Raw genomic sequence first — 23237 nt, 5'->3', positions numbered from 1 at the left:
GAGATTGAGTATCTGGTGTCATCTGTCGGTGACTCGGGCTCATCCCACCGACTGGTGACTGCTAAAAAACATGATTTCACATAAGGTTGGCTTAGAGAATACAAATGTGGGTAGTCTTCACAAATAAGAAAGATTTCTATACATATTACATGTAAACTTGACAATTCATGCGATGGGAATGACAATTGTTATTTGATCGAAAAAAAATGACATAAATATATCAACCTCCTTTAAAAATAACATTTCTTCTAATAATTAGAATTTTATCTTAAGATTTACAAATATTAGTTTTCATAATTTGACTTTTTTTAATACTGGTTTTGAACATCCGCCGCCTATACCAACATAAATTTCTTTCCTTATTTACAGATTGTAGATCTTATTATTAATCTACTTTACACATACTTTATTTCCTATTTCTAATTTTCCCGTCTGTCTTTTTTAACAAACATAAGCTTCCTTTACCTGGAGGTTCTGTATCTTAAGCTTGTCCTCAGCCTCCTTTAACTTTGCCTTTAACGACTTGACCTCATCCTCTAGCGGCATCACAACTGATTTAAGGATCTCTGCATCAGCTTGGGCCTGTAGGAAAAATAATTCTATGTTACTGTCAGTATATAACATGTGATTTACCATTTGTAATGTGTACCTTGGCAACAGTAATCTATTTATTTATACACCATGGAATCACTATAGTTATCACAACTATCACAATCAGGTCATAAATCCTGTGCCACGTTTCAATACATAACCTTTAATCCTATGCCATTCATCTTTAATGTTTAATGATAACATGCATATTTCAGTGGTACATAATATGATCTTCTTTTGAAATGTCAAAAGACTTGCACTGAAATATGATTTTCTGAGACAAATTTTCTCATACTATTAACACATACTGTATAACTTGTCGAAACCCTAGCTAGCTCTTGTCTAATTCAGATCCCGGCGTATTTTTATAGCATCTTCCTTCTTAATTTATAGTACAATAATTAAAACCTGTATAATCTGGACAAAGGCTTTTGTTGGTCCAATTAATATCCTGTTTAGACAAATTACACTAACAAAAATTGCAAATAGAATAAAAGCAAAAAGTTGACGATTATAGTTACTTGATGCTTTAATCTCTACTATGCTTTAAGGTATCGTACCTTTTTCATGCTCTCCTCGAGACTTTCGTGTTCCGATAGAGTGGCGGATGTGGAGTGTTGACCCACACTGACCAGCTTCAGCTGTTTGGCCACGGTACTCAGGAATCCTTCACCACCACTGTAACATACACGATACAGTTATTTATCATTCTCAACATTTTCCTCTCACCAGATGGAAGTTTGAGAGGTAGCAGCGTAACATCTTTAATTAGTCAAATATATAATCAGGGAAGATTATCTGTTGTATACAAAAACAAAATACATTGGCAACACAGATGAAATGAAGCAGTTACATGAACGTTTTCATCAGTGTGAACAGGCCATAGGGGAGATAACTCCAACACAACAAAGACTTCTAATGAGATTACAGAGATACCAACTCCAAGTAACATTACAACAGAATAAATCTGTCTCAACACTAGCCTGTCCTGTCCACCACCATATAGTTTATTCCTCAGGTCCTGTAGCTCCTCTTCATAGTTCTCTGTTAGTTCCTGAAGCTTCTCTCGCTCTGTCTCATACTTTAGAGCGGTATTCCTGGAAGCTTCGTTAGCTACCTCTATCAGGGAGAAACCATTCAATATTATCAAACAATCTTACACCAATCTCTAACATCTGATAATATAGGGTGAATAATAATAATAGAAGGGAGATAATTAGTCTTTAAAAAAAAATTGTCATTTTAAAGTGACAGTAAAGTTTCTGGCTCAAAAAACTTATTTGGCAAGAGAAATTTCACTTTCCATTGACAAAAATTCTGGTGACTGGATTTCATTATAAGCTGGTATGAAGCCTGATCATTTATAGGGTATCATGACTCTGTGGCATTTTTTAATTTTTAGATTATTTCAACATATACACACTTTGAAACTAGTATTCAGTTACATTATATGCTCTATATACAGTTTTTACCTTTCATAAGATGTTGTAGGGATGCAACCTCCTGCTGACATTGTTCGTGTATTGATGCAATCTCGTCCTGTTTGTTAGATTCAGAATATGCCACAGCTGTCTTGATACTTTCAAGTTCACCTTTGACCTTGTCTAAATCTTCCTGGAGCTTTTTAGCAATGTTCCGAGATTCAGTGACAGCCAGCTTTTCCTTTCTTAATTCCTCTAAAATGTTAAAATCAAATAAATATATATAAAGCGTAACCTTGTTAACCTGAACTAATAATCCCATGAAGATCAATTTGTTAATTAACCAATTCTATCAGAGGACTCATTTAGACTCTTCTTAATCAAAGGTAGGACTACTCCATTTTGAAATTACAGGGGTGACTGAATTCATTTTTCAGCAATGAACAAATGCAACAAATTAAAGATAATTGCATTTAGTCATTTTGCATTGTTTTAATTTCAATATTCTCACTGTTTCATATCAACAAAATTCAAGCCTTTACAGTTTTTACTTAACTGACTTTTAATTACATATAATTACCCTCCTTCTGCAAATATATTTCCTTGAATTTTGCTCTTTTTTGACCAAAATCTGCTTCAATATTTTGTTTTTCCCTCTGAAGCTGAGCACATTTTTCCTTTAGTGAGGAAAGAGATTCTGAAAAAGTAAATATATCATCATTCCAATCCAGAAAGTTAGGACTATATAGGAATATATAATAAGGAATGTGTGATCATTGAATATTTATTATGTGCTTTTATGTCATTCATGATCAGCTGACGGATCTTGAGCAATATTCCCAATAGACCAAGGTTCAATTCCTGTATAACCATGGTGCACTCAAAAGGAATGCAATTTTTCTCTGTATCTATCTAAGTGCAATAACTTAATTAGCCTTATGTAAGCAAGAGACATTTGATCACCTTTCCCTCAATTTTAATTTTCAGTAATTTAGAAAAATTGCAAAACTGAAAATGTATATGAACTTGAAAGTGACCATATTCTATCAAACATAAGCGCATAAACTATGTATATATACCTTGGTACTGAAAGACCCTAGCTTATGATTTTGATATTCTAGAAGCTGCCTATACATATGTGCAATCATATGGTACATCTACATCTACATCCATATTGTACCTTCATCAAGCTGAAGTTTATGTCAATTGGAGTGAGTGTTGGAAAAAAAAATAATAGGCAGAAAGGATTGTTAATTTGAATGTTGTAGTTGAAGAGTTTCGGAGAATTTGTGGTTGTAAGGAATTCCAATCTATTATGGTCTACATGTTGTAATTATGTAAAATGTAAGTTATTGTGTACATTGTGTATACATGTAACTAGCAAATAATTATTGTGATAAGTATATGTACAGCTGTAGTATAAGGAATATTTTTTTTTAATATTGATAACATATACCAGATTTATTTCGCATTATGCACATACAGACAGTACCTACCCCTATAGAAGATTGGTATTTAATTATAAATTGACAAAGTAACACTGAATGATCAGGCTATATGCTAGTTTAAGTCAAATAAAATTCATTTTAATACTGATATAGTAATACGTACATGCCCATGGATATGTTTATGTCAGATAAAGATGTAATGTACTTGTAGTGGACTATTTACACATACATGCTAATGGCAAATGCAACCTGCAGGCCCCTTTACAAATATCTTTAGGCAAATTTCCAACTAAAATACGGTGCCAATATACGTGTATAAGTTATAACGTCTTTAAATCTAAAATATTGATATCGTCAATATACTGCAAAGATACATACCGCTGTCTAGCATACTCTTGTGTATTCTAGTTATCATATTTAGAAAATGTGCACGTGCGAATATAAAATCGATAAAATCAATTTGTTATTGATTTAACACGACCGGGTCCTTTAATTTTATGGTCATTTTGTGTACTTCTAAAATGATACAACTGTGTTCAGTGTTTCAAAATACTTCATAGAATGTGTGTGTGTATGTTTGATCATGATAACCATACATTTAAAAATAAACATCAGCCGATGTCTTTCATTCATCGGCATAATCATTTTCCTCCTGATCCATCAGACCGATGTGACCAGGTTTACCTTCTGTGTCGTCGGGCGACTGTGGCGATGCAGGATGCTCCATTTCAGCCATATTTGGCAATCATATGTCAAAAAATTTCAGAAATACATTTAACAACATCCATATTATAGTATGATGATCGTGGCCTCCTGTCAAACACCAATAACGTCATTCCAGTTGTCATTGATCAGTTCTATCGCCCCCTACTTCCCGTTTCGTAGACTGGTTCCCTTCCCTTAGTTCTCTACTCTCCGCCAGGCTGCGCTCCGCTCACTAGGGACCGGTAGCGGGTAACCATGATGATTTTTTTGATTGGTCAATCTACATATCCGGTTCGCTGGTACCACTTTTTTTAGACGTGGGAAACCCCTTTACGCACGAAGCGACGGAACTTAACGTAAAGAATAAATAATTTATTTGAACGATATATAAACAAAATTAAATAAGATCTTAAGTTTTGAAATCATTTCGTGCTAACAGAGTTTAGAGTGTTCATAGGAACGACGTTAATGACGTTATTTTCTCCTAACGGAAGTAGCCGTCTCCATGATGACATATCATGCTCAGAAATGATGCGCATTACTCTGGAGTTGGAATTCCCACTCAAGATGGCTACCCGCTACCGGTCCTCAGTGAAGCGTACGCAAGGGAGGTAACTGAGGCGGGAACCAGTCTACCCGTTTCGGAACTCTTTTATTGGAGATAAGAAAGTCACGAAAAAAAGGCGCCAACATTTGAAGCTAACTTTGGTGCCTGTCAGTTTACGCGAAGTCGAATATTTCCTTCGACCTTGTCCTTGAAGTCACATATAGTTCCTTCTTTAGACGATTTAAATGAAAATTCTCAAATTTAATGTTATTAAATTCAAAATTGTTTAAATATCCATTAGTTTATCGAAAATGGCGATTATGTTACTAGAATGTGTATTTGCTTACCATAAATATTACGTGTTACTGGTGTAGCCCCTATTTTTCACACCGAGGAACACCCAGTCCAACCGGCCTATCAAGCAGCTGTTTAAATAAACAAGAGATAAAAGCTGCGATAAATTTGTATTTATCAGTACAAATGGGACGGCTTCCTTGTTTGCGACGATTCAACTATTGGCGGGTTATTCAACTGTTTTAAATATCATTTTATGGGACAAGGAAGTAATTCCAACCGTGTGGACAAAACAAAATTGTCAAATTTTTGAGACGATCTGTCCTTTATCAAGACATATATACAACGAGCAGTATTACATAATAGTAGACAGATATTAAACTATACAGCACGATGGAGCGCAATTTACCCTTCGGCAAGTGGCAGCCGAAGGTCGGATCTACAAAAATGTGTCCATGCTGTTCGGCAGAACGCTAAATATAATTTTAAAAACACTTTAAAAGACCCACTTCCTTTCCAAAACGGCTTTTAATTTTTTAAATGAGAATGTAAAACGAGATCGATAATTTTGAAGAGTCGCAAAAGCTATTAACTTACCGTTAATACTACACGTATCATCACCTTCTGAACAATTTGATTAATATATTAATATATATAAAATGTTGGTTTCATAACGCGGGTCGTCTTATGTTTCCTGCCGTCGTCTTAAATACCGCGCGGTAGTTGATTACGGCTCTACCGACTGAGCCAAGAAGCATGCTCCGTCAGCTGAGTGACAGAGACCATATACGTAATTAACACTATGTACAAACCACACCGACCCGCTCCTTTTACACGCCGAAAAGTTGGTGAGTTTTAAAAAATGTGGACTGGAAGATGAATGTGCCCGCTCCCTTTCATCTTTTTTTTTTTTTCGTCTGAAACAAGGACGTATTTTATATGTGAGACATCTACAAGTGAATAAAATGTAGTTTACTTTGGCCGTGTTAATAAAATAAAAGAAGTCTTACCTTACCTTACTTTATGTTGTACCTGCCTGCAGTGCATTTAATTTTACATTTTCGTTAAAGGATTTGTGCAGCCAAAATGTTTTTTGATAATACGTCAGGATATTGCTTTGGATGAATGAAAAATTAAGTCCTACCCAACGAATCGCCTAGCTTTTAGCGCTATCGGTTGGTTTTGTTCGTGATTTACGGCAGAGATTTAAAGTGAATAGTCGGGCAAAGAAAACCAGTCTAAATGCGTTCATTGGCCTTCCAAAAGTTCTCACATATTAATACGACGGTCAAGTTCTTCTTAGTTTCCCAGTTCTGACCATTAAAGTAAAGAAAAGTTGAAAGCATTGAAAGCGAGGCTGCGTGGAAATGTAACCACGGACATAGTGAGCCGGGAGGACGTTTTAGAATTTCCATACTCTAAATTAATTTCTTCGTACGCAGACAGATTTTGACGAGAGATTTTATTTTTCCATTTCATAAGAAATTATACTGGATACATTCACACCATTTTTACCGACTTTAGCCATCCTTGCCCGACTGTTCACTTTAAATACTAATTATATTCAAATCTAAAATAATAAAAATGAGAAATAAAGTGAATAACATGATAAAAAGGGCAAAAGAAATTTTCTACGATAATATTGATACAGTGATAGATAATAACAATAACAATCCCAAGATATATTGGAAACTTCTTAGAAATATACTTAAAGGACAGAAGAACACAGAAATATCCCCGTTATTGGACTGTACCACTAACGAAATGATATATGATAACGACAGTAAATGTGAACTTTTAAATAATTATTTTAGCTCTGTTTCCAACTTACCGGTAAATGAATTAGATAAAGATTTACCATTATTTGATAGTCGTACTGGCTCTGTTTTATCCGAAATAAATATTGCTCCCAGTGAAATCTTAGACATCTTAGATATATTAAATGTTAAAAAAGCGTCAGGCCCTGACGGTATAAGTCATAAAATGTTGAAGTTGGCCTCATATGAAGTTTGTGTGCCTCTGTCTATTATATTTAATTATTCCCTTTCGTCTGGTGTATATCCTGACGCATGGAAAATTGCTCATGTTATGCCTATTTTTAAATCTAATGACCCCAGCATTGTGTCTAATTACAGACCAATATCTCTTCTAAGCTGTATAGGTAAATTATTTGAGCGTGTAGTATATAAAATACATCTTATAATTTCATGATTGATAATGACTTAATCTATAAATACCAGGCAGGATTTTTATCCATGCATTCTACCTCACATCAGCTTATTGAAATCTACCACTCAATAATTACCTCCTTAGAAAAGTATGAACATTCCATTTTAATATTTTGTGATTTTTCGAAGGCTTTCGACAGGGTATGGCATAAGGGTCTCATACATAAGCTGAACAATTACGGTATATCAGGTCAACTTCTTCGATGAATAAGTAACTACTTGTTAAACAATCATTATCTTCTTTTAAAACAATACTTGCTGGTGTTCCTTGTTTTTCCTGATATACATAAATAATATCTCTTGTAATCTTGCTTCTCTAACTAGGCTTTTTGCAGACGATACCTCACTCTCTTACTCATCCTCGAACTTACTTCTAATCGAGAACGAAGCACAATCGGACTTAAGGAAACTAGAAATTTGGTCGAAAGATTGGTTGATGAAATTCAATCCCATTAAAACAGAGGCTCTAGTCATATCTAATCGTCAGTTACCGTATAACCCGTCCCTTACTTTCGATGACACTCCCATTCATTTTACTAATAATCACAAACACCTCGGTGTTATTATAACTAACGACTGTAAAGTAACTAAATACATAGCAACCCTACGCAAACTTAAACTAATTCTAAAAAGAAAAAACTTGGAAAAACTGTATCTCACTTATATAAGACCTTTGCTTGAGTATGCGTGTGAAGTATGGGACAACTGCGGAGTAAATAATTCTTTAAAACTTGAAAATATTCAGTTAGAAGCGGCAAGGATTGTTACAGGGCTTCCAGTTTTTACTAAAACTGAGTTTTTATACCGCAAAACCGGTTGGCTGCCACTTTCTAAGAGACGAGAAGCTCGTAAACTTTCGATGTTATATTCAATAGTCCATGGTATGGCACCAAGTTTCCTCATAGATATATTGCCTGATGATGTTGGTAATTTAACCCCTTATAACTTACGAAATGCATATCAAATAAGAGAACACTACTATCGGTTACAATTATCTCAAAGTTCATTTTTTCCCTCTACTATACATCTTTGGAATGTTTTAGACCATAACATTAGAAATTCTCCTTCCATAAATTCTTTTAAACTCAATATAATGAAATCCCTGAAAACAAATACAAACTTTAATTTTCCTTTTGCAACATATGGACCAAGAAAACTTAATATCCTCCATTGTCGTCTAAGAAAGCGAGCAAGTTCCCTAAAATATTACCTTTTTAGAGCAAATCTTACCGATTCTGCATATTGTCAGTGTGGACATCCCTGTGAGGACAGCTATCACTTCTTTATTGTTTGCCCTCTGTTTGCCAATCATCGAGCACTTCTCAACACTGATTTATCGTGGTACGAAGGCGCCATTAACATTGATATTCTATGCAAAGGTGATCTTAACATATCAATAATTAATAACATGAAAATTGCAAAAGCTGTACAGCAATTCCTGGTAAGAAACGGGTAGATTTGATTGATCGACTCTCTCTCTCTCTTCATCTCTCTTTTTCTCTCTCTCTCTTTCACACACTCCCCCCCCCCCCCCCCCCCCTCTCTCTCTTTCGCTCTCTTACTTATTTCCTATATCATTACAAGTTGTCAAGAATTTTTTCCCATTTTTCATCGCTTGCTTTATATATTATAATGGTATCACACGAATTCTAATAGTACAAATCAATTTCTTCACCCGATTAATGGGATTAATCTCTATCTTTCTCCCTCTCTCTTACTAGTTTAATGTTCTTGGTGTTTTATGTGAATTCATACTATTTTGTTCCATGTAATCACGTGACTATTCATTTATGTATGTTTATATTTTCTATATTTCAGGAGAAGTCGCATATAAGTTGGAAAAACTTAATGACTTATCCTTTTGTCATTTTATGTCAATAAAATATGTTTAAACTAAATATTCAAATCTACGGAAGCGAGTTAGTTGATATTGGAGTAACAGTACCGAACTTTTACCGAAAATTATATGTACTATATCGTTGCCTTTGAAACTTTATCCATAACGTTTACTGAAAAGCAGAAATACATCAATTGTATTTCTGCTATATGTTCCTAAATCACAGTTTAAGTGTAGATTTAAATTCATTATTTCAAAATTATACTAAATCCTTAAAATAGTATATTCATTGTCGACCGTTTTGTATATCATACCGAGATTTAATAGTATGATATATGAATATTTATCGTATAATCCAAAAAGTAACCACATAAAGTGATCAAATGAAAATTGAAATTACTTGTATACCGGCATTATAAATAGATATATTATCTTGTACCTTTTTAAAAATATACTAAGTGATATTTAAATAAGCATATTTAGTGTGATAATGTTGTAACCCTTCTTGTATGACTATACATGTACATTTAGATTCGAAACGGTGAAAATGCATGCTTAGAATTTTTACTAATACCTTAGAAATTACGGAAGACTGCTATATGCCACGATTCCGTATGTAATTACAGTACTAGACTGGAATAATTTCTAAGGTTAAACCTTTAGTTGAAATAGTTCTTAGAACCATTTTTGTTTCTGAATAAGTCACCTTCCATTTTTGTTTTACCTGTGTACGACATCAATCTGATTAAAATCAGCTGTTTGATACTCCGCTTACTACGTGCTCCGTTTGTAGCGGAGCACGTAGTAAGCGGAGTATCAAACAGCTGATTTTAATCAGATTGGTACGACATATATATATGTGTACGTAATATATATTCCTAGGTATGATCAAGTATATCTTACTTCCATTTGCTTTTACATCTTTATTTTAAAAATGGAGGTGACAATAAAAAAACCTAGAGGATAGATGTACGGGGTTTCCATAATTCAAATCACAATCCAATTAACGGATGTCCTAACCTGATTGACAGTAAGACAATAGCAAATACCCGATATAGTCCACCGAATAGCAAATTGCCCGCGGCCAGGTAATTACAGGTGAGTTCGATGAATGGCGTTGGGTACAGGTAAACAACATCCTGGTCAAGGTATTACATAACCATCAAACCAAAGGCATGGCTAATTATATATCTAGAATATCGGTGTATCTACTCGTATATCGATTAAAAATTGAAAGCGACCGCACTGTCTGAAAAAATAGTTTGTTTTGCTAATGTCTCAATTATTTGATCTTTTATAATATCAACAAGAGCTGTTGGAGAACAGCAAAGCCCGCCTATTCAGAAGAAGTTGATTTTCAAGTATTTACTATTTAAACATGGAAATATGACAAATTAACAGACTCAAAAACCCCCTAAAGGGCCCCAAATTGGTTGCATTATCACGTTCAGCATCCATACACATTAGGAAAATAAAATCATAAACATTTATGATTACTTAAGCTTAAACAATAGACAAAATAGAAACTTGCTCAAAAACTTTAACATGGAAATATGACAAATCAACAGACTCAAAAAACCCCTAAGGACCCCAATTGGTTGTATTATCACGTTCAGCATCCATACACATTAGGAAAATAAAATCATAAACATTTATGATGACTTAAGCTTAAACAATTGACGAAACAGAAACTTGCTCAAAAACTTTAACGTGAAATGGGACGCCAACGCTGACGCCGACGCCGACGCCGACGCCGGGGTGACAACATTAGCTCCCCCTATTCTTCGAATAGGCGAGCTAAAAAGTAAATTCTTTCTACCACATGTTGAAAAGTTTTACGGTATTGTAATAAATGTATCTCGATTTATTCGGTTTCCAACACACAACACCATGTTTGTAATGATCAAGCATCGGTGTGTACGTATGTCAAGCATCATATCCTTGATGCTTTAATCAAGAATTTCTTAAATTGTTACGTAAAATTTCATTTTACAGTCACAAACTTTGCCATTCACAATGTATCAAAGATACAGACTACAGGAAAATATTATCTTATTAAAGCTTATTCGTTGCTGAACTCCTCGACAAAAAAATCTGAAACTTTTATTTCCGTGTGGATTTTCTTTCATAATTACACGAAGATACCTGCTATTAGAACATAAATTAGTGAGTATTTGAAACATCGAATTTCACTCTTTTAGTTATTTATATTCGAGCCAAAGTTATTGTACGATTAACTTCACTCAAAAGTGATCATAAAAAAATCTTTGATCGGATTTTCCTGTGACCGTCCCTGTAAGTGATAGCACATCAGTTATAGTGCAGCTATAAGCCACGGACTATTATGACGTCACACGGTTTAGAGCTAGAAAATATGCATAATCAGATGGTCAGAAAATTTGACCTCGATATCGGCGGTTTACAGGTTATTCCGGTCGCGCGCGGCACGGAGAGGTTTTTACATGGTCTAATAAAGCCATTTCCAGCATAAACTGAAATTATCATTTTTGACTGCACAAATCCTTTATTCCTCGGTAAATATTTCATCGGATGGTCTGTCTAGAATTTGTTCATTTTTTTAATCGAAAGCGAATATCGATGTTAGATTTCAATTATAAAATGCTCAGGGAGACTTTTCCACACATCAATCACTCTGTGGCAGCCAGAGACTGTACTTTCTGATACAGGGACCTGGCACGAAAAATTTGTATCCATACATATATGTTATATATATTATAGTATCAAGGGTATGAACTCGGCGGTCAGGAAAAAAAGGGACCTATTTTTTTAACCGGGATTATTTTAATAAATGTGCGCTATACATCAATGACGTATACCTTAACTTAAAGAGAAATAATTTATCTTTCCATTGAGTGCTTGATGAACAAAATTGGCCAAGTATTGACGAAGTTATGATAAGTAGACATTTCCCTGTCCGGTGGAAAAAGTCGTCTCGCCTCTAATGGGTAGCTCAAAAACCAAGTCAAAATCACAAAATCTACGCTTCTGGTGGTAAATAGTACCCATAAATGTGTTCATCTACAATCTCCATTGGAGGTGTCATGACCCGTAGTTTGTAGAAACTCCATTTAAATATCGTGTAGCTCACTTACTTTAACAATCTACATATCGTGACTGCATTATTGCTACATTATGTAGTGTTGTGCTTGTCGGTAAAATCGAGAAGCTTTTTGAAGAATTGCATTTTTATTTTTTATTATTATAATTTTTTTTTTTTTTTGTGCATTGTTTTTTGTTTGTTCTTTTTTTTTTGCGCGCGTCGTAAACATGTGATTTACCCAACTAACACCAATGTTACTGTATAAAGAAGGTTAAATCATTATATAAAAATAAGTTCCTATGCATTGCCATTTTAATCTGAATTGTTAATTTTAATTCCTCTTTTGACCCTTATTTTTTCTATCAAAGAAAACATTTTAATCCTTCACAACCTTGCCCCTTCTTGTAGTTACTCATGCCTACAATAAATAAGGTACGATTAGAGTTGCCTCCCTTAAGTTTCCTTGCAGAGAGTCAGCTGTAGCACAGGACTCTTTGACGTTCTGTCAATAATATATAGTAAAAATATATATATAAATACCCCTATATACTATATAAAAACACCAGGAATGAAATGCATCGCTGGCCAAAATTTTCACCACCTTCGGTAAAAGTTTTCTGAAGGGAATTTATACGGCAAGTCCACAAATTGTGAATTTGATGTCTTGTGAGCGGTACGATAGATATTAAGAATGTTAGTTATGTTTGTTTTAGACAGAAAATATATGTAAATGCATGTACACGTATAAAATAATTGGAAACCTACAAAAAAGTATAAATGTTAGCTATATAAACAGTGGCAAAACGCATTAATTCCTCCAGAAGAGGTATATGTTGTCCCCGACCTGCTTAAACTTCTACTGGTTATCGACCTACTTCAACATGGTGAAGATTATACATAGATACATACATAGATTTATTCTGACAACATACATGTTAACATGTACAGGATTTTTTATAATCCTATAATAGTCAGCTCTTAGAAATTCACGGATTTATTTTTTCAGTGTATAAATACTTTAGTGGCTGATTTTTCCAATGTGAATCGAGTTCATATTCAAATTGCTTAACTGTCCTAGACTGAACAACATTTGATGGGAGACTGTTCCAAGTATTCACGACTCTCTGGGTAAACGAGTGTTTTCTCACGCACAGCCTTGAATGCTCTTTGTACACTTTCAAATCATGTCCGCGGGTACTTGATCCCTGGTTGATTGAAAACAAATCTGCGACTTCTTTATCGTATTTTCCAGAAAGTATTTTGTACATTTCAATCATATCCCCACGTGACCGCCTGTATGCTAACGTTGGAAGTTGGAGTTTACGCAAACGTTCTGTATATGGCAAAGTTGAGAGACCTGGCACTTGCTTTGTTGCTCGACGTTGAACGTTTTCTATTGTTGTTACATGCTTTTCCAAATACGGACACCAGGCTTGAACAGCATATTCAATATGAGGCCTAACTAATGCCGTGTATAAAAGTTTAAAACTGCTCTGGTCCATGTATTCCATTGTCCTCCGCAACACTCCCATGATTGAATTTGCTTTGTTGACCTTTTCACATATATGTTTGTCAAAGGTAAGTTTATCATCTATGGTGACACCAATATCCTTCTCCGAGTCAACAAATTTTAAAAATTGGGCATTTTCCTTCAGTCTGTATCCATATTTAGTTGTATTTGAATATCCCAATCGCATCATTTTACATTTGTCTGGGTGGAAGCAGAGTTTCCAAATATCTGACCATTGGCTTAATGAATATATATCATGTTGTAATATTTTGCAATCCTCTTCATTTTTTATTGATCTAAAAGCTTTCGTATCATCCGCATACAGATAGGTGTCTGTCCCGGTACTTGTTACATCCGGCATATCATTTATATAGAGAACAAAGAGAAGTGGTCCCAACACAGATCCTTGTGGTATCCCGCTTAAAACTGGATTCCACTCCGACGTTTTGCCATTCACTACAACTCTTTGTTTTCTTCCAAACAGAAAGGCTTGGATCCAGATTGAAAACTGACCACCGATGCCATATTTTGCGAGTTTATGTACTAGTCGGCCATGAGGTACTTTGTCGAAAGCCTTCATAAAGTCACAGTATATAATATCCACGCATGCTCCTTTATCCAAAATATCTGTCCATTTATCCATGACATTGATAAGTTGAAGAACCGTGGATCTACTGTCTATAAAACCAAACTGAGCGTTACTAAATAGCTTATTTCTTTTCATGTGACTCATTATTTTATCCCTTATTATTGATTCTAATAATTTACAAACAACACTGGTCAGGCTTACTGGTCTATGTCGAGTAGAATTCTACATGCATGTTATAATATAACTGAAGGCAAGGCCTTAAAAGGCGCAGCAAGATATTTAAGTAACCATTAATTGTGCAATGAAAAAACTAAATTTATAGAAATAACGGAGCCGAATTTTCTGTTTATTTTTATTCATATATTCACATTCCTTGTTCCACAACCCCCATTTGAGAAGGAAATCCACGAGCTCAACTCGATTTGCGCTCTTCTAAGAAGAGAAGTCTTCTCAGAAGATTTCCAGCTTATAGACGGAAGAGCTTCCAGAAGTAGAAGAGCTATAATCGAGTGAATGGAAGTTATATTCTGGAAGTAGAAGAGGGCAAATCAAGTTACGCTCACATAATAGAAAGAAGAAATTTTTAATAATTTGCCGTAACAGATATTCCGTTTTGGGTCAGATGATTATATTGGAAGGTGGTTTATCACTTGAACGCTTGCAAATAAAGAGCAATAGCACGGAGCTTGTGCCGGATGAAGATTATGTTAGTCGGATCATAAAAGCGTTTGAAACGCTTGATTATATAATGAGCTCACTTCAAAGCATCGCATTCACGCTGAAGGGATTTTTTACAGTGGGTAAAATAATGGCGGCCGCAAATTGAAGCTGTCAGTGTGTAGGATTGAATTTTGAATATTGAGTCTTTTCTTATATTTTCATGTGTTACCTTAGATGTGCTTCGCTCTTCGTGCCCTTCGGGCAGGAAGGGCTACGCCCTTATATTAAAGAATTAATTAATTATCTTCAAAGACGGAACAACCATTTGAACGACAATTTTGACGTCAGTCACAATGATAATGACGTCATAATAAGTAGATGGCAGTTCATACATGTAACCAGAAACATATATACATATGTATATATATGTTTCTGATGTAACGTGACGCTACCCAATTTGGAACGCTACCCAAAATGGAACACTTTTAAAATATGTGATACAGAATTTTCAGTTTACAATCTAAACTAACAATAACTGTCCTGAACAAAAATTAAGGTGAAGACTAATAACTGTGACAATTTTGATGAAAATTTTGGAAAACTCCAGGAAACAACGTGCGATAACCCTAAGAACTTCTTAAATACTACCATCATTTAATTGATAGTCGAAGAAAAGGTGAGCATTTTCAGTGCAATCTATTCTTTGTATTGATCCAAAGGGTATCTACCACTACTCAGTACTGTATACTTTGACCGTGTTGTATTGTGGCAATAGTCAGCAGATGACCTTTAAGGCCCATATGGGCCTCTTGTTAATGAGTTACATGTATATTACATCTGTTTTTATGTTTTATGTTGATTGGTTTGTTGAACGAAGACTAACAATTAACTTCTAATTAACAGATAAGGCCATTTAAGTATAGCCTCCCCTGTAGGCAATATGTGGTGTGTGTGTGTGTGTGTGTGTGTGTGTGTGTGTGTGTGTGTGTGTGTGTGTGTGTGTGTGTGTGTGTGTGTGTGTGTGTGTGTGTGTGTGTGTGTGTGTGTGACTGTCTAAAATGTATGTGTTAAACCTTCATGTCATGGTGGGACCTTTTTATAGTGCTATCTCACTGAAACACATGCCACTAAAGGCACCGAACAACACACCCCACCCTGTTACATTATACAGACATTGGATAAACCATTTATCTGACTCCCTTGATGCTAATGGTGTTAAGGAGGAATATTTAAGCCAAAATTACTGTAATACAATGTATACGTATATGTACATGTTGGATTTTTTTCAAAAGGCTGAAATTACATTGATCTTTTGTTCTATATTGTATGTACTTGTATAATCTTTTGATCTTTTGTTTGAGCTTTTGTTCTATATTTTATGTACTTGTATATTCTTAGTTCTCTGACAAATGAGGCCTTGATCTGTTTTATTTTATATTTGATTAAAATCACTTATTAATCTTCATGTTTTGTGCTATTCTGAATAATTATTCTCTAGCTGTAATTCTGTTTGTTTTATTGTTGATTTTAGGTGTCTGAAGACGGGTTATATCATTCATTATAAGATCCCAGCAAACACCGATCTCAGCCTTCGGTTGAGACAACGATGATCAAAATGTATTGAATGTGTTGTGATTTTGATAAGACTATCCGAGTGCCGTTGATTATTCTTCTTATGGAGGATGCTATTGTTGACAGTTCAGATGTTTATGGTAGGCCATACCTAGATGAAGGCCTAGAAACCTCATTAAAAACAGAAAGATATTAAAAAGCCACACAAGTGTGGCTTCTGCGATAAAGTTTTCGCGCAATAATCCTATCTAGAGATGCATGTTAGAACATATACCGGAGAAACTCCATTTAAGTGTGATGTTGGTGGCAGGGAATTCAGTACATCTTCCAAACTAAAGAGGCATTTTCGATCCCGCACCGGAGTGAGGCCCTACAAATGTGATTTCTGTGGTAAGGAGTTCACCCGGAGAGACACAATGCAGAAACATACAAGGACACACACAGGAGAGAAACCATACAAATGTGACATCTGTGGTAAATGCTTCAATCACATCTACGGATGCATGGCGTGACACATTCGGGGAGGAAACCTTATAAATGCGGCGTCTGTGGCAAAGACTTTAGTCAGTCATCCCACCTGAGAGTACATTTCAGGACACATATTGGGTATAGTCCCTTCAAGTGTGATGTAAAGAATTCACCAGGCCAGAATATCTTCATCTTCATAGTATGACGGACAACAGGAGAGAAACCATACACATGTGATTTTTGTGGTAGGCGATTTATTCAGTCCTGTAATCTACGCAGACATGCTCGATCACATTACCAGGGAGACATTTAAATGTGACGTCACATCTGATGATTTACAGGTTAAAGGAGAACACGTGCCATGTCTCTGATTACTATAATTATTATGTCACAACTTGTAACTTACAGACCTAAGGAAGACCCCCATTTACGTTGGTTAAACATCAAAATTAAAGAATTATTCAATTTTCTGTTGTATTTAGATGATTTGACATGCTTTGATTGAGAATTTTTATATAATAATGTTGTCTAAGTAGTCAACAACTGTATGCTTCAAACCAGTACCATTTATTTGAAACGTTGTGATGAACGAAAAATAAACATTGTTTTCTATACAAATGTGTTTGCTTTTAGTATATACACTGGGATAACTACACCATATATATTTTATGATATCAGTGATTTAGATATATTCTAATGAAATATAACATTTATTTTACACACCCATGCTGTAATTTTTACAGTCTTGGATCAAGAACAGTTTTTAATATGTTATTACAACGCATGCTCCATACTAAATAGTCAACTATTGACTGTTGACATGGTCCTCTTAAATAGTAACCCCATGTACTATGTAAGAGTGTGGAATCTTTTGCGTTAGAAGATAAAAATGCTGATGCGTCTGCATATGGGATGAATTGTGGGAAAAAGCTGTCGAAGATAAAGGTAAGCGTAGAATATGTTTTAGTCTGTTTAATAGAATTTATACTGTACGGTAAATGATCATTTAAATCATAAATAAAGGATGATTATTTTAGCATTAGCATATGAACCTTGAGAAGGAATGTGAAGTTTTACACTACAAAAATGGGATACTTCGATGAACCACTTAACGTGTGACTAAAGCATACTTAAGTTAGATCTATTATCGACCAATATATTGACCAGATTAATAAAAAACAGGAAGAATTATTTCAACATGCTACCGGTCCAGTTTCAAGTATCTACCTACAGTAGGCCTTTCAGATCTTGACAAGAAGTAGTTCAAAGATTTTAGGAATTTTGGCCCCTGTGATCCCGGATATATATCAAGGTCAATCATTTTAACAAGCTTGATAATTATTGATGTCAGCATGCAATATGCCTAATATAAGGTCTCTAGGCCTTCTAGAACTTGATTTTATAAGGAGTCATTTGAAGATATTATGAGTTTTTAACCCATTTGACCTTGAATGATGGTCAATGTCATTCATATCAAAAAACATGGTAGTTACATGTATTTATTGCAACATGCTACAGGCCTAATATTTGGTTCCTAGGCATTCTAGAACTTCACAAAAAGTCATTTGAAGGTTTCAGGTTTTTTGGCCCATGTGACCTCGAATAAAGGTCAAGGCCGTTCATATTAACAAACACGGTAGCCAATTATGTCAGCATGCTACTGGCTTAATATTAGGTTCCTAGGCTTTCTAGAACTTCATAAGAAGTCATTTGAAGATTTTATGAGTTTTTAACCCATTTGACCTTGAATGATGGTCAATGACATTCATATCAACAAACATGGTAGTCATTTATGTCAACATGCTACAGGCCTAGGCTTGATATTAGGTTCCTAGGCTTTCTAGAACTTCACAAGAAGTCATTGGGAGGTTTCAGGTTTTTTGGCCCATGTGACCTCGAATAAAGGTCAAGGTCGTTCATATTAATAAACATGGTAGCCAATTATGTCAGCATGCTATTGGATTAATATTAGGTTCCTAGGCTTTCTAGAACTTCATCAGAAGTCATTTGAAGATTTTATGAGTTTTTAACCCATTTGACCTTGAATGATGGTCAATGTCATTCATATCAAAAAACATGGTAGTCATTTATTGCAACATGCTACAGGCCTAATATTAAGTTCCTAGACTTTCTAGAACTTAACAAGAAGTCATTGGAAGGTGTCAAGTTTTTTAGCCCATGTGACCTCAAATAAAGGTCAAGGTCCTTCATATTAACAAACATGGTAGCTAATTTTGTCAGCATGCTACTCACTGGCTTAATATTAGGTTCCTAGGCATTCTAGAACTTCACAAAAAGTCATTGGAAGTTTTAGGATTTTGGCCCATGTGACCTTGAATGAAAGTCAAGGTCATTCATATAAACAAACTTAGTAGTCATTTATGTCAGCATGCTACAGACCTAATATTAGGTCTCTGGGCCTTCTGGATCTCGAAGAAGATTTTTTAATGATATTTTTTAAAAAATTGCACATTTGAAATGTGACCCATATTTCAAATTGGAAAATGACATTTTACAGATAAAAGTGTTACCTTGGTTATTTGTTAATTAGGTCATCGGACACAAAATGCATATTTCGTTCGTCCTCATATGCTGTGGGTAAACTTTTCACATTTTGAATTTCTTCTCAAGTTAGTGCGATTTAGCTGAAACTTGCAAGAAATGATCCTGACATGGTCTCGACCAAGCGTTCTTATTTTTGGGGTCTATCAAAAGTCTAAGATGGCTGACACAGCTGCCATATTGAAATCCTATTTTGAACTTTTAAAGTTCTACCAGTGCAATTTAGCTGAAACTTGCTTGAAATTATCCTGATATGGTTCCTACCGAGTGTTTTTCTTTTTTTAAGTTGATCAGTAATCAAAGATGTCCATCACAGCAATACAACATATAGTATAAAATTGTAGAAGTACATTTAAGATAATAGTTTATTTGACCCCTGTGACCTTTGAATAAAGATCAAGGTCATTCATTTGAACATACATGTACTTGGTAGCTCTTTATCCAATCATGCTACATGCCCATTAGCAAGTCTCTAGGGCTCTCAGTTATTTACAAGACGTTGATTAAAGGTTTTAGCCTTTTTATTCCAGCATGCTACAGGCACAATATCAGATCTCTAGGACTGTTACAAGATGTCAGTTAGAGAGTTTAGCCTTATTTGACCCCTTTGACCTTGAATGAAAGACTAGGTCATGGCAATTTATCAAGGTATAAAAATATAAAGTACATGTACCAATCTTCACATCAGTCTAAGCACCAGCCCTACTGCTCTTGCGCAAGAATCAGATGCAATAAGAGTTCTGTAAGTGTGTGTGTGTGTTTAATCACTTTGGATACATTCAATTGTGTATAAATTAGTGTAAGTTTAATATTTTATAGGGACAGTTTAGATCCCTTTCCGAGATCCGGAAATCCGGAAATAATAGATGTACAGGTCGACTATTTGCTCATTGCACGTTGGCATCAGTTCACCAAAAGAAACCCACTAAACCCTCATCTTTACAATGTCATTCAATTCATCTGATTCTTGCTCAAGTGCAATAGCACTCGTGCTTAGACTGGTCCGAAGATCGGTACCTGTACTACTATTAGATGGATCCAATATGGGTGAAACTGTGTTAAAGGTAGGCATAAAAATACAACGTAAATTATAAAGATTATGTGTACAAATAATCAAGAGAACTACATTGAAGATATAATGTAGGCAAAATATATATTCAGCATTATTCACTTTCATAAAATAACATCTTCAACTACGTGAAGCTGTCATTATGGTATTCTAGATCACAGAAGGCTTGTAGCTAGATGTAAGCTTACACTGCACCATTGTAAGCTTATATACCGATAGAAAATCTCGGTGACACGTGTAGTTACAGATAAATATTACATGTACATTATTTGATGCATTCATATTGATCATGAGATAACAAGTAACAAAATGGCTCCATGAGCAACTGATCATGAGCATGGTATGAATTCCTTCTTTCTAAGACATATATGTAGCTTTATGAAACAATATGCAGTACCACCCTTTAAATCATTACCGCTTTACCCTGTCATGTGCTAGTGGAGCAAAGATTTTTTTGTAGAACTCATCCAATCACTTTTTAACTTTTTTTGTCATTTATACCTGAAACAGTTAAGTAATACACACTTCAGTGGCTATATTTATAACGTCATCTGATCCATATTTTTCCAGATGCAGTACAGGAGAGGAGCAAATGTAGCAGCCAGACAGGGATTCAAACCCAGGACCCTCAAACACTAGCCGAATAATGCTCCACCGCTGAACTACCTGGTCAACGCGGATCAACCCAGTCCATTCCCACTGCATTCCTCCCTCCCTTTTCAAAGTCTTTGCCTTCAAAGGCATTTTAAGACCACTATATGTATAACACCATGTTTATGTCGACACTAAATCCAGAACCAGGGGTATATACACATTACACCAGGGTTATATAGACACTACAGCCCTAACACCAGGGTATATAGACACTACGGGTCTAACATCAGGGTTATATAGACACTACAGCTCTAGCACCAGGGTTATATAGACACAACAGCTCTAGGGTCAGGGTTATATAGACACTACAGTCCTAACACCAGGGTTATATAGACACTACAGCTCTAACACCAAAGTTATATAGACACTACAGTCCTAACACCAGGGTTATATAGACACTACAGTCCTAACACCAGGGTTATATAGACACTACAGCTCTAACACCAGGGTTATATAGACACTACAGTCCTAACACCAGGGTTATATAGACACAACAGCTCTAGCACCAGGGTTATATAGACACTACAGTCCTAAAACCAGGGTTATATAGACACTACAGCTCTAGCACCAGGGTTATATAGACACTACAGCTCTAGCACCAGGGTTATATAGACACAACAGCTCTAGGGTCAGGGTTATATAGACACTACAGTTCTAACACCAGGGTTATATAGACACTACAGTCCTAACACCAGGGTTATATAGACACTACAGTCCTAACACCAGGGTTATATAGACACTACAGGTCTAACACCAGGGTTATATAGACACTTCAACTCTAACACCAGGGTATATAGGCACTACAGGTCTAACACCAGGGTTATATAGACACTACAGTCCTAACACCAGGGTTATATAGACACTACAGTCCTAACACCATGGTATATAGACACTACAGCTCTAACACCAGGGTATATAGACACTACAGCTCTAACACCAGGGTATATAGACACTACAGCCCTAAAACCAGGGTGTATAGACACAACATCTCTAGCGCCAGGGTTATATAGACACTACAGATCTAGCACTAGGCTTACCGGTATATAGGCACTACAGATCAAACACCATGCTTAATACAGACACTACAGGTCTAAAACAAGGGTATATAGACATCACAGGTCTAGCACCACAGGTATATGTTATATAGACACTACAGCTTTAGCACCAGATGTATACTTACACATCAGAACATTATATATACAGGTTTAGCACCAGAGGTATATAGACACTATAGGTTTAGCACCAGAGGTATATAGACACTACAGGTTTAGCACCAGAGGTATATGGACACTACAGGTTTAGCACCAGCAGTATATAGAAAAGGGGTATAGGTTTATTCGAAGATATGTAAATTAAGCTATCAATAGCATATTTTTTCTTTGGAAATAGGTTTTAAATGCAAGAAATAAAAGCTAATGAGATAATATTCTAGAATAGTAAGAGGGTAACTTGAGCTATTTCCAACATAAAGCCCACATATTTTTCAAATTTGGTAATAGCATTCACAGATAGCCCATATTGGCAGATAGTCGCATTAGGCATCTTCTGATGTAAAAAAAAAATTGTATACCCCATGGCCAATTCGCAGGAAATTACGGTGAATTATCAAAAATTAGAAACTTATATTCAGATATGTTATTTTTTTCATTTCAAATGATAAATTTCCTATAGATTCAATAAATATTGCTGAGCTTAACTGGCTAGTACATATTTAGTTAAGACTAGTGTGATTTTGATTTTTTTTTTTTTTTTTTTTTTTTGCAGAGATCATGATATTTGTTGGAAGAACGTTGTTTCCTTTGCCTCAAACAACTGCTCCGTTACGAACAACTTTGTGATGACCCACATCAAACAAAAACAACCACATGTTTTTTATGTTGGATGTAACTGCCACCTGGCCAACCTGTGCATTCTAGCAGCTGTCAAGACCCTGCCTATGCCCATTGACGATCTGTTGGTGGACACCTACTTCCATTTCTATTACAGGTTCATATGAATTATACATACTGCTTGAGGTAATT

At 35.3% G+C, this 23237-nt stretch overlaps 1 protein-coding gene and 1 pseudogene across 1 annotated transcript; one reads left to right on the top strand and one right to left on the bottom strand.

Moving 5' to 3' along the window:
- Positions 1 to 465: 465 nt before the first annotated feature.
- LOC138313249 (rab GTPase-binding effector protein 1-like) lies at positions 466 to 4196 on the bottom strand (the record flags this gene model as incomplete). The annotated part of the gene is made up of 6 exons (XM_069253775.1): positions 4145 to 4196; positions 2593 to 2709; positions 2064 to 2267; positions 1575 to 1710; positions 1152 to 1269; positions 466 to 582 (listed from the first exon to the last, which is right to left on the bottom strand). Coding segments are annotated over exons 1-6 (744 nt in total), but the record flags the coding sequence as incomplete, so codon positions are not given.
- A 437-nt stretch (positions 4197 to 4633) lies between these two features.
- On the top strand, positions 4634 to 17715 carry LOC138313247 (zinc finger protein 233-like; annotated as a pseudogene).
- The last annotated feature ends 5522 nt before the right edge of the window (positions 17716 to 23237 follow it).

The sequence above is a fragment of the Argopecten irradians genome, unplaced genomic scaffold (assembly GCF_041381155.1).
Source record: "Argopecten irradians isolate NY unplaced genomic scaffold, Ai_NY scaffold_0618, whole genome shotgun sequence".
Taxonomy (NCBI): domain Eukaryota; kingdom Metazoa; phylum Mollusca; class Bivalvia; order Pectinida; family Pectinidae; genus Argopecten; species Argopecten irradians.
The sequence above is the reverse complement of the archived record's forward strand: the minus strand, read 5'-3'. Positions and strand labels throughout refer to the sequence as shown.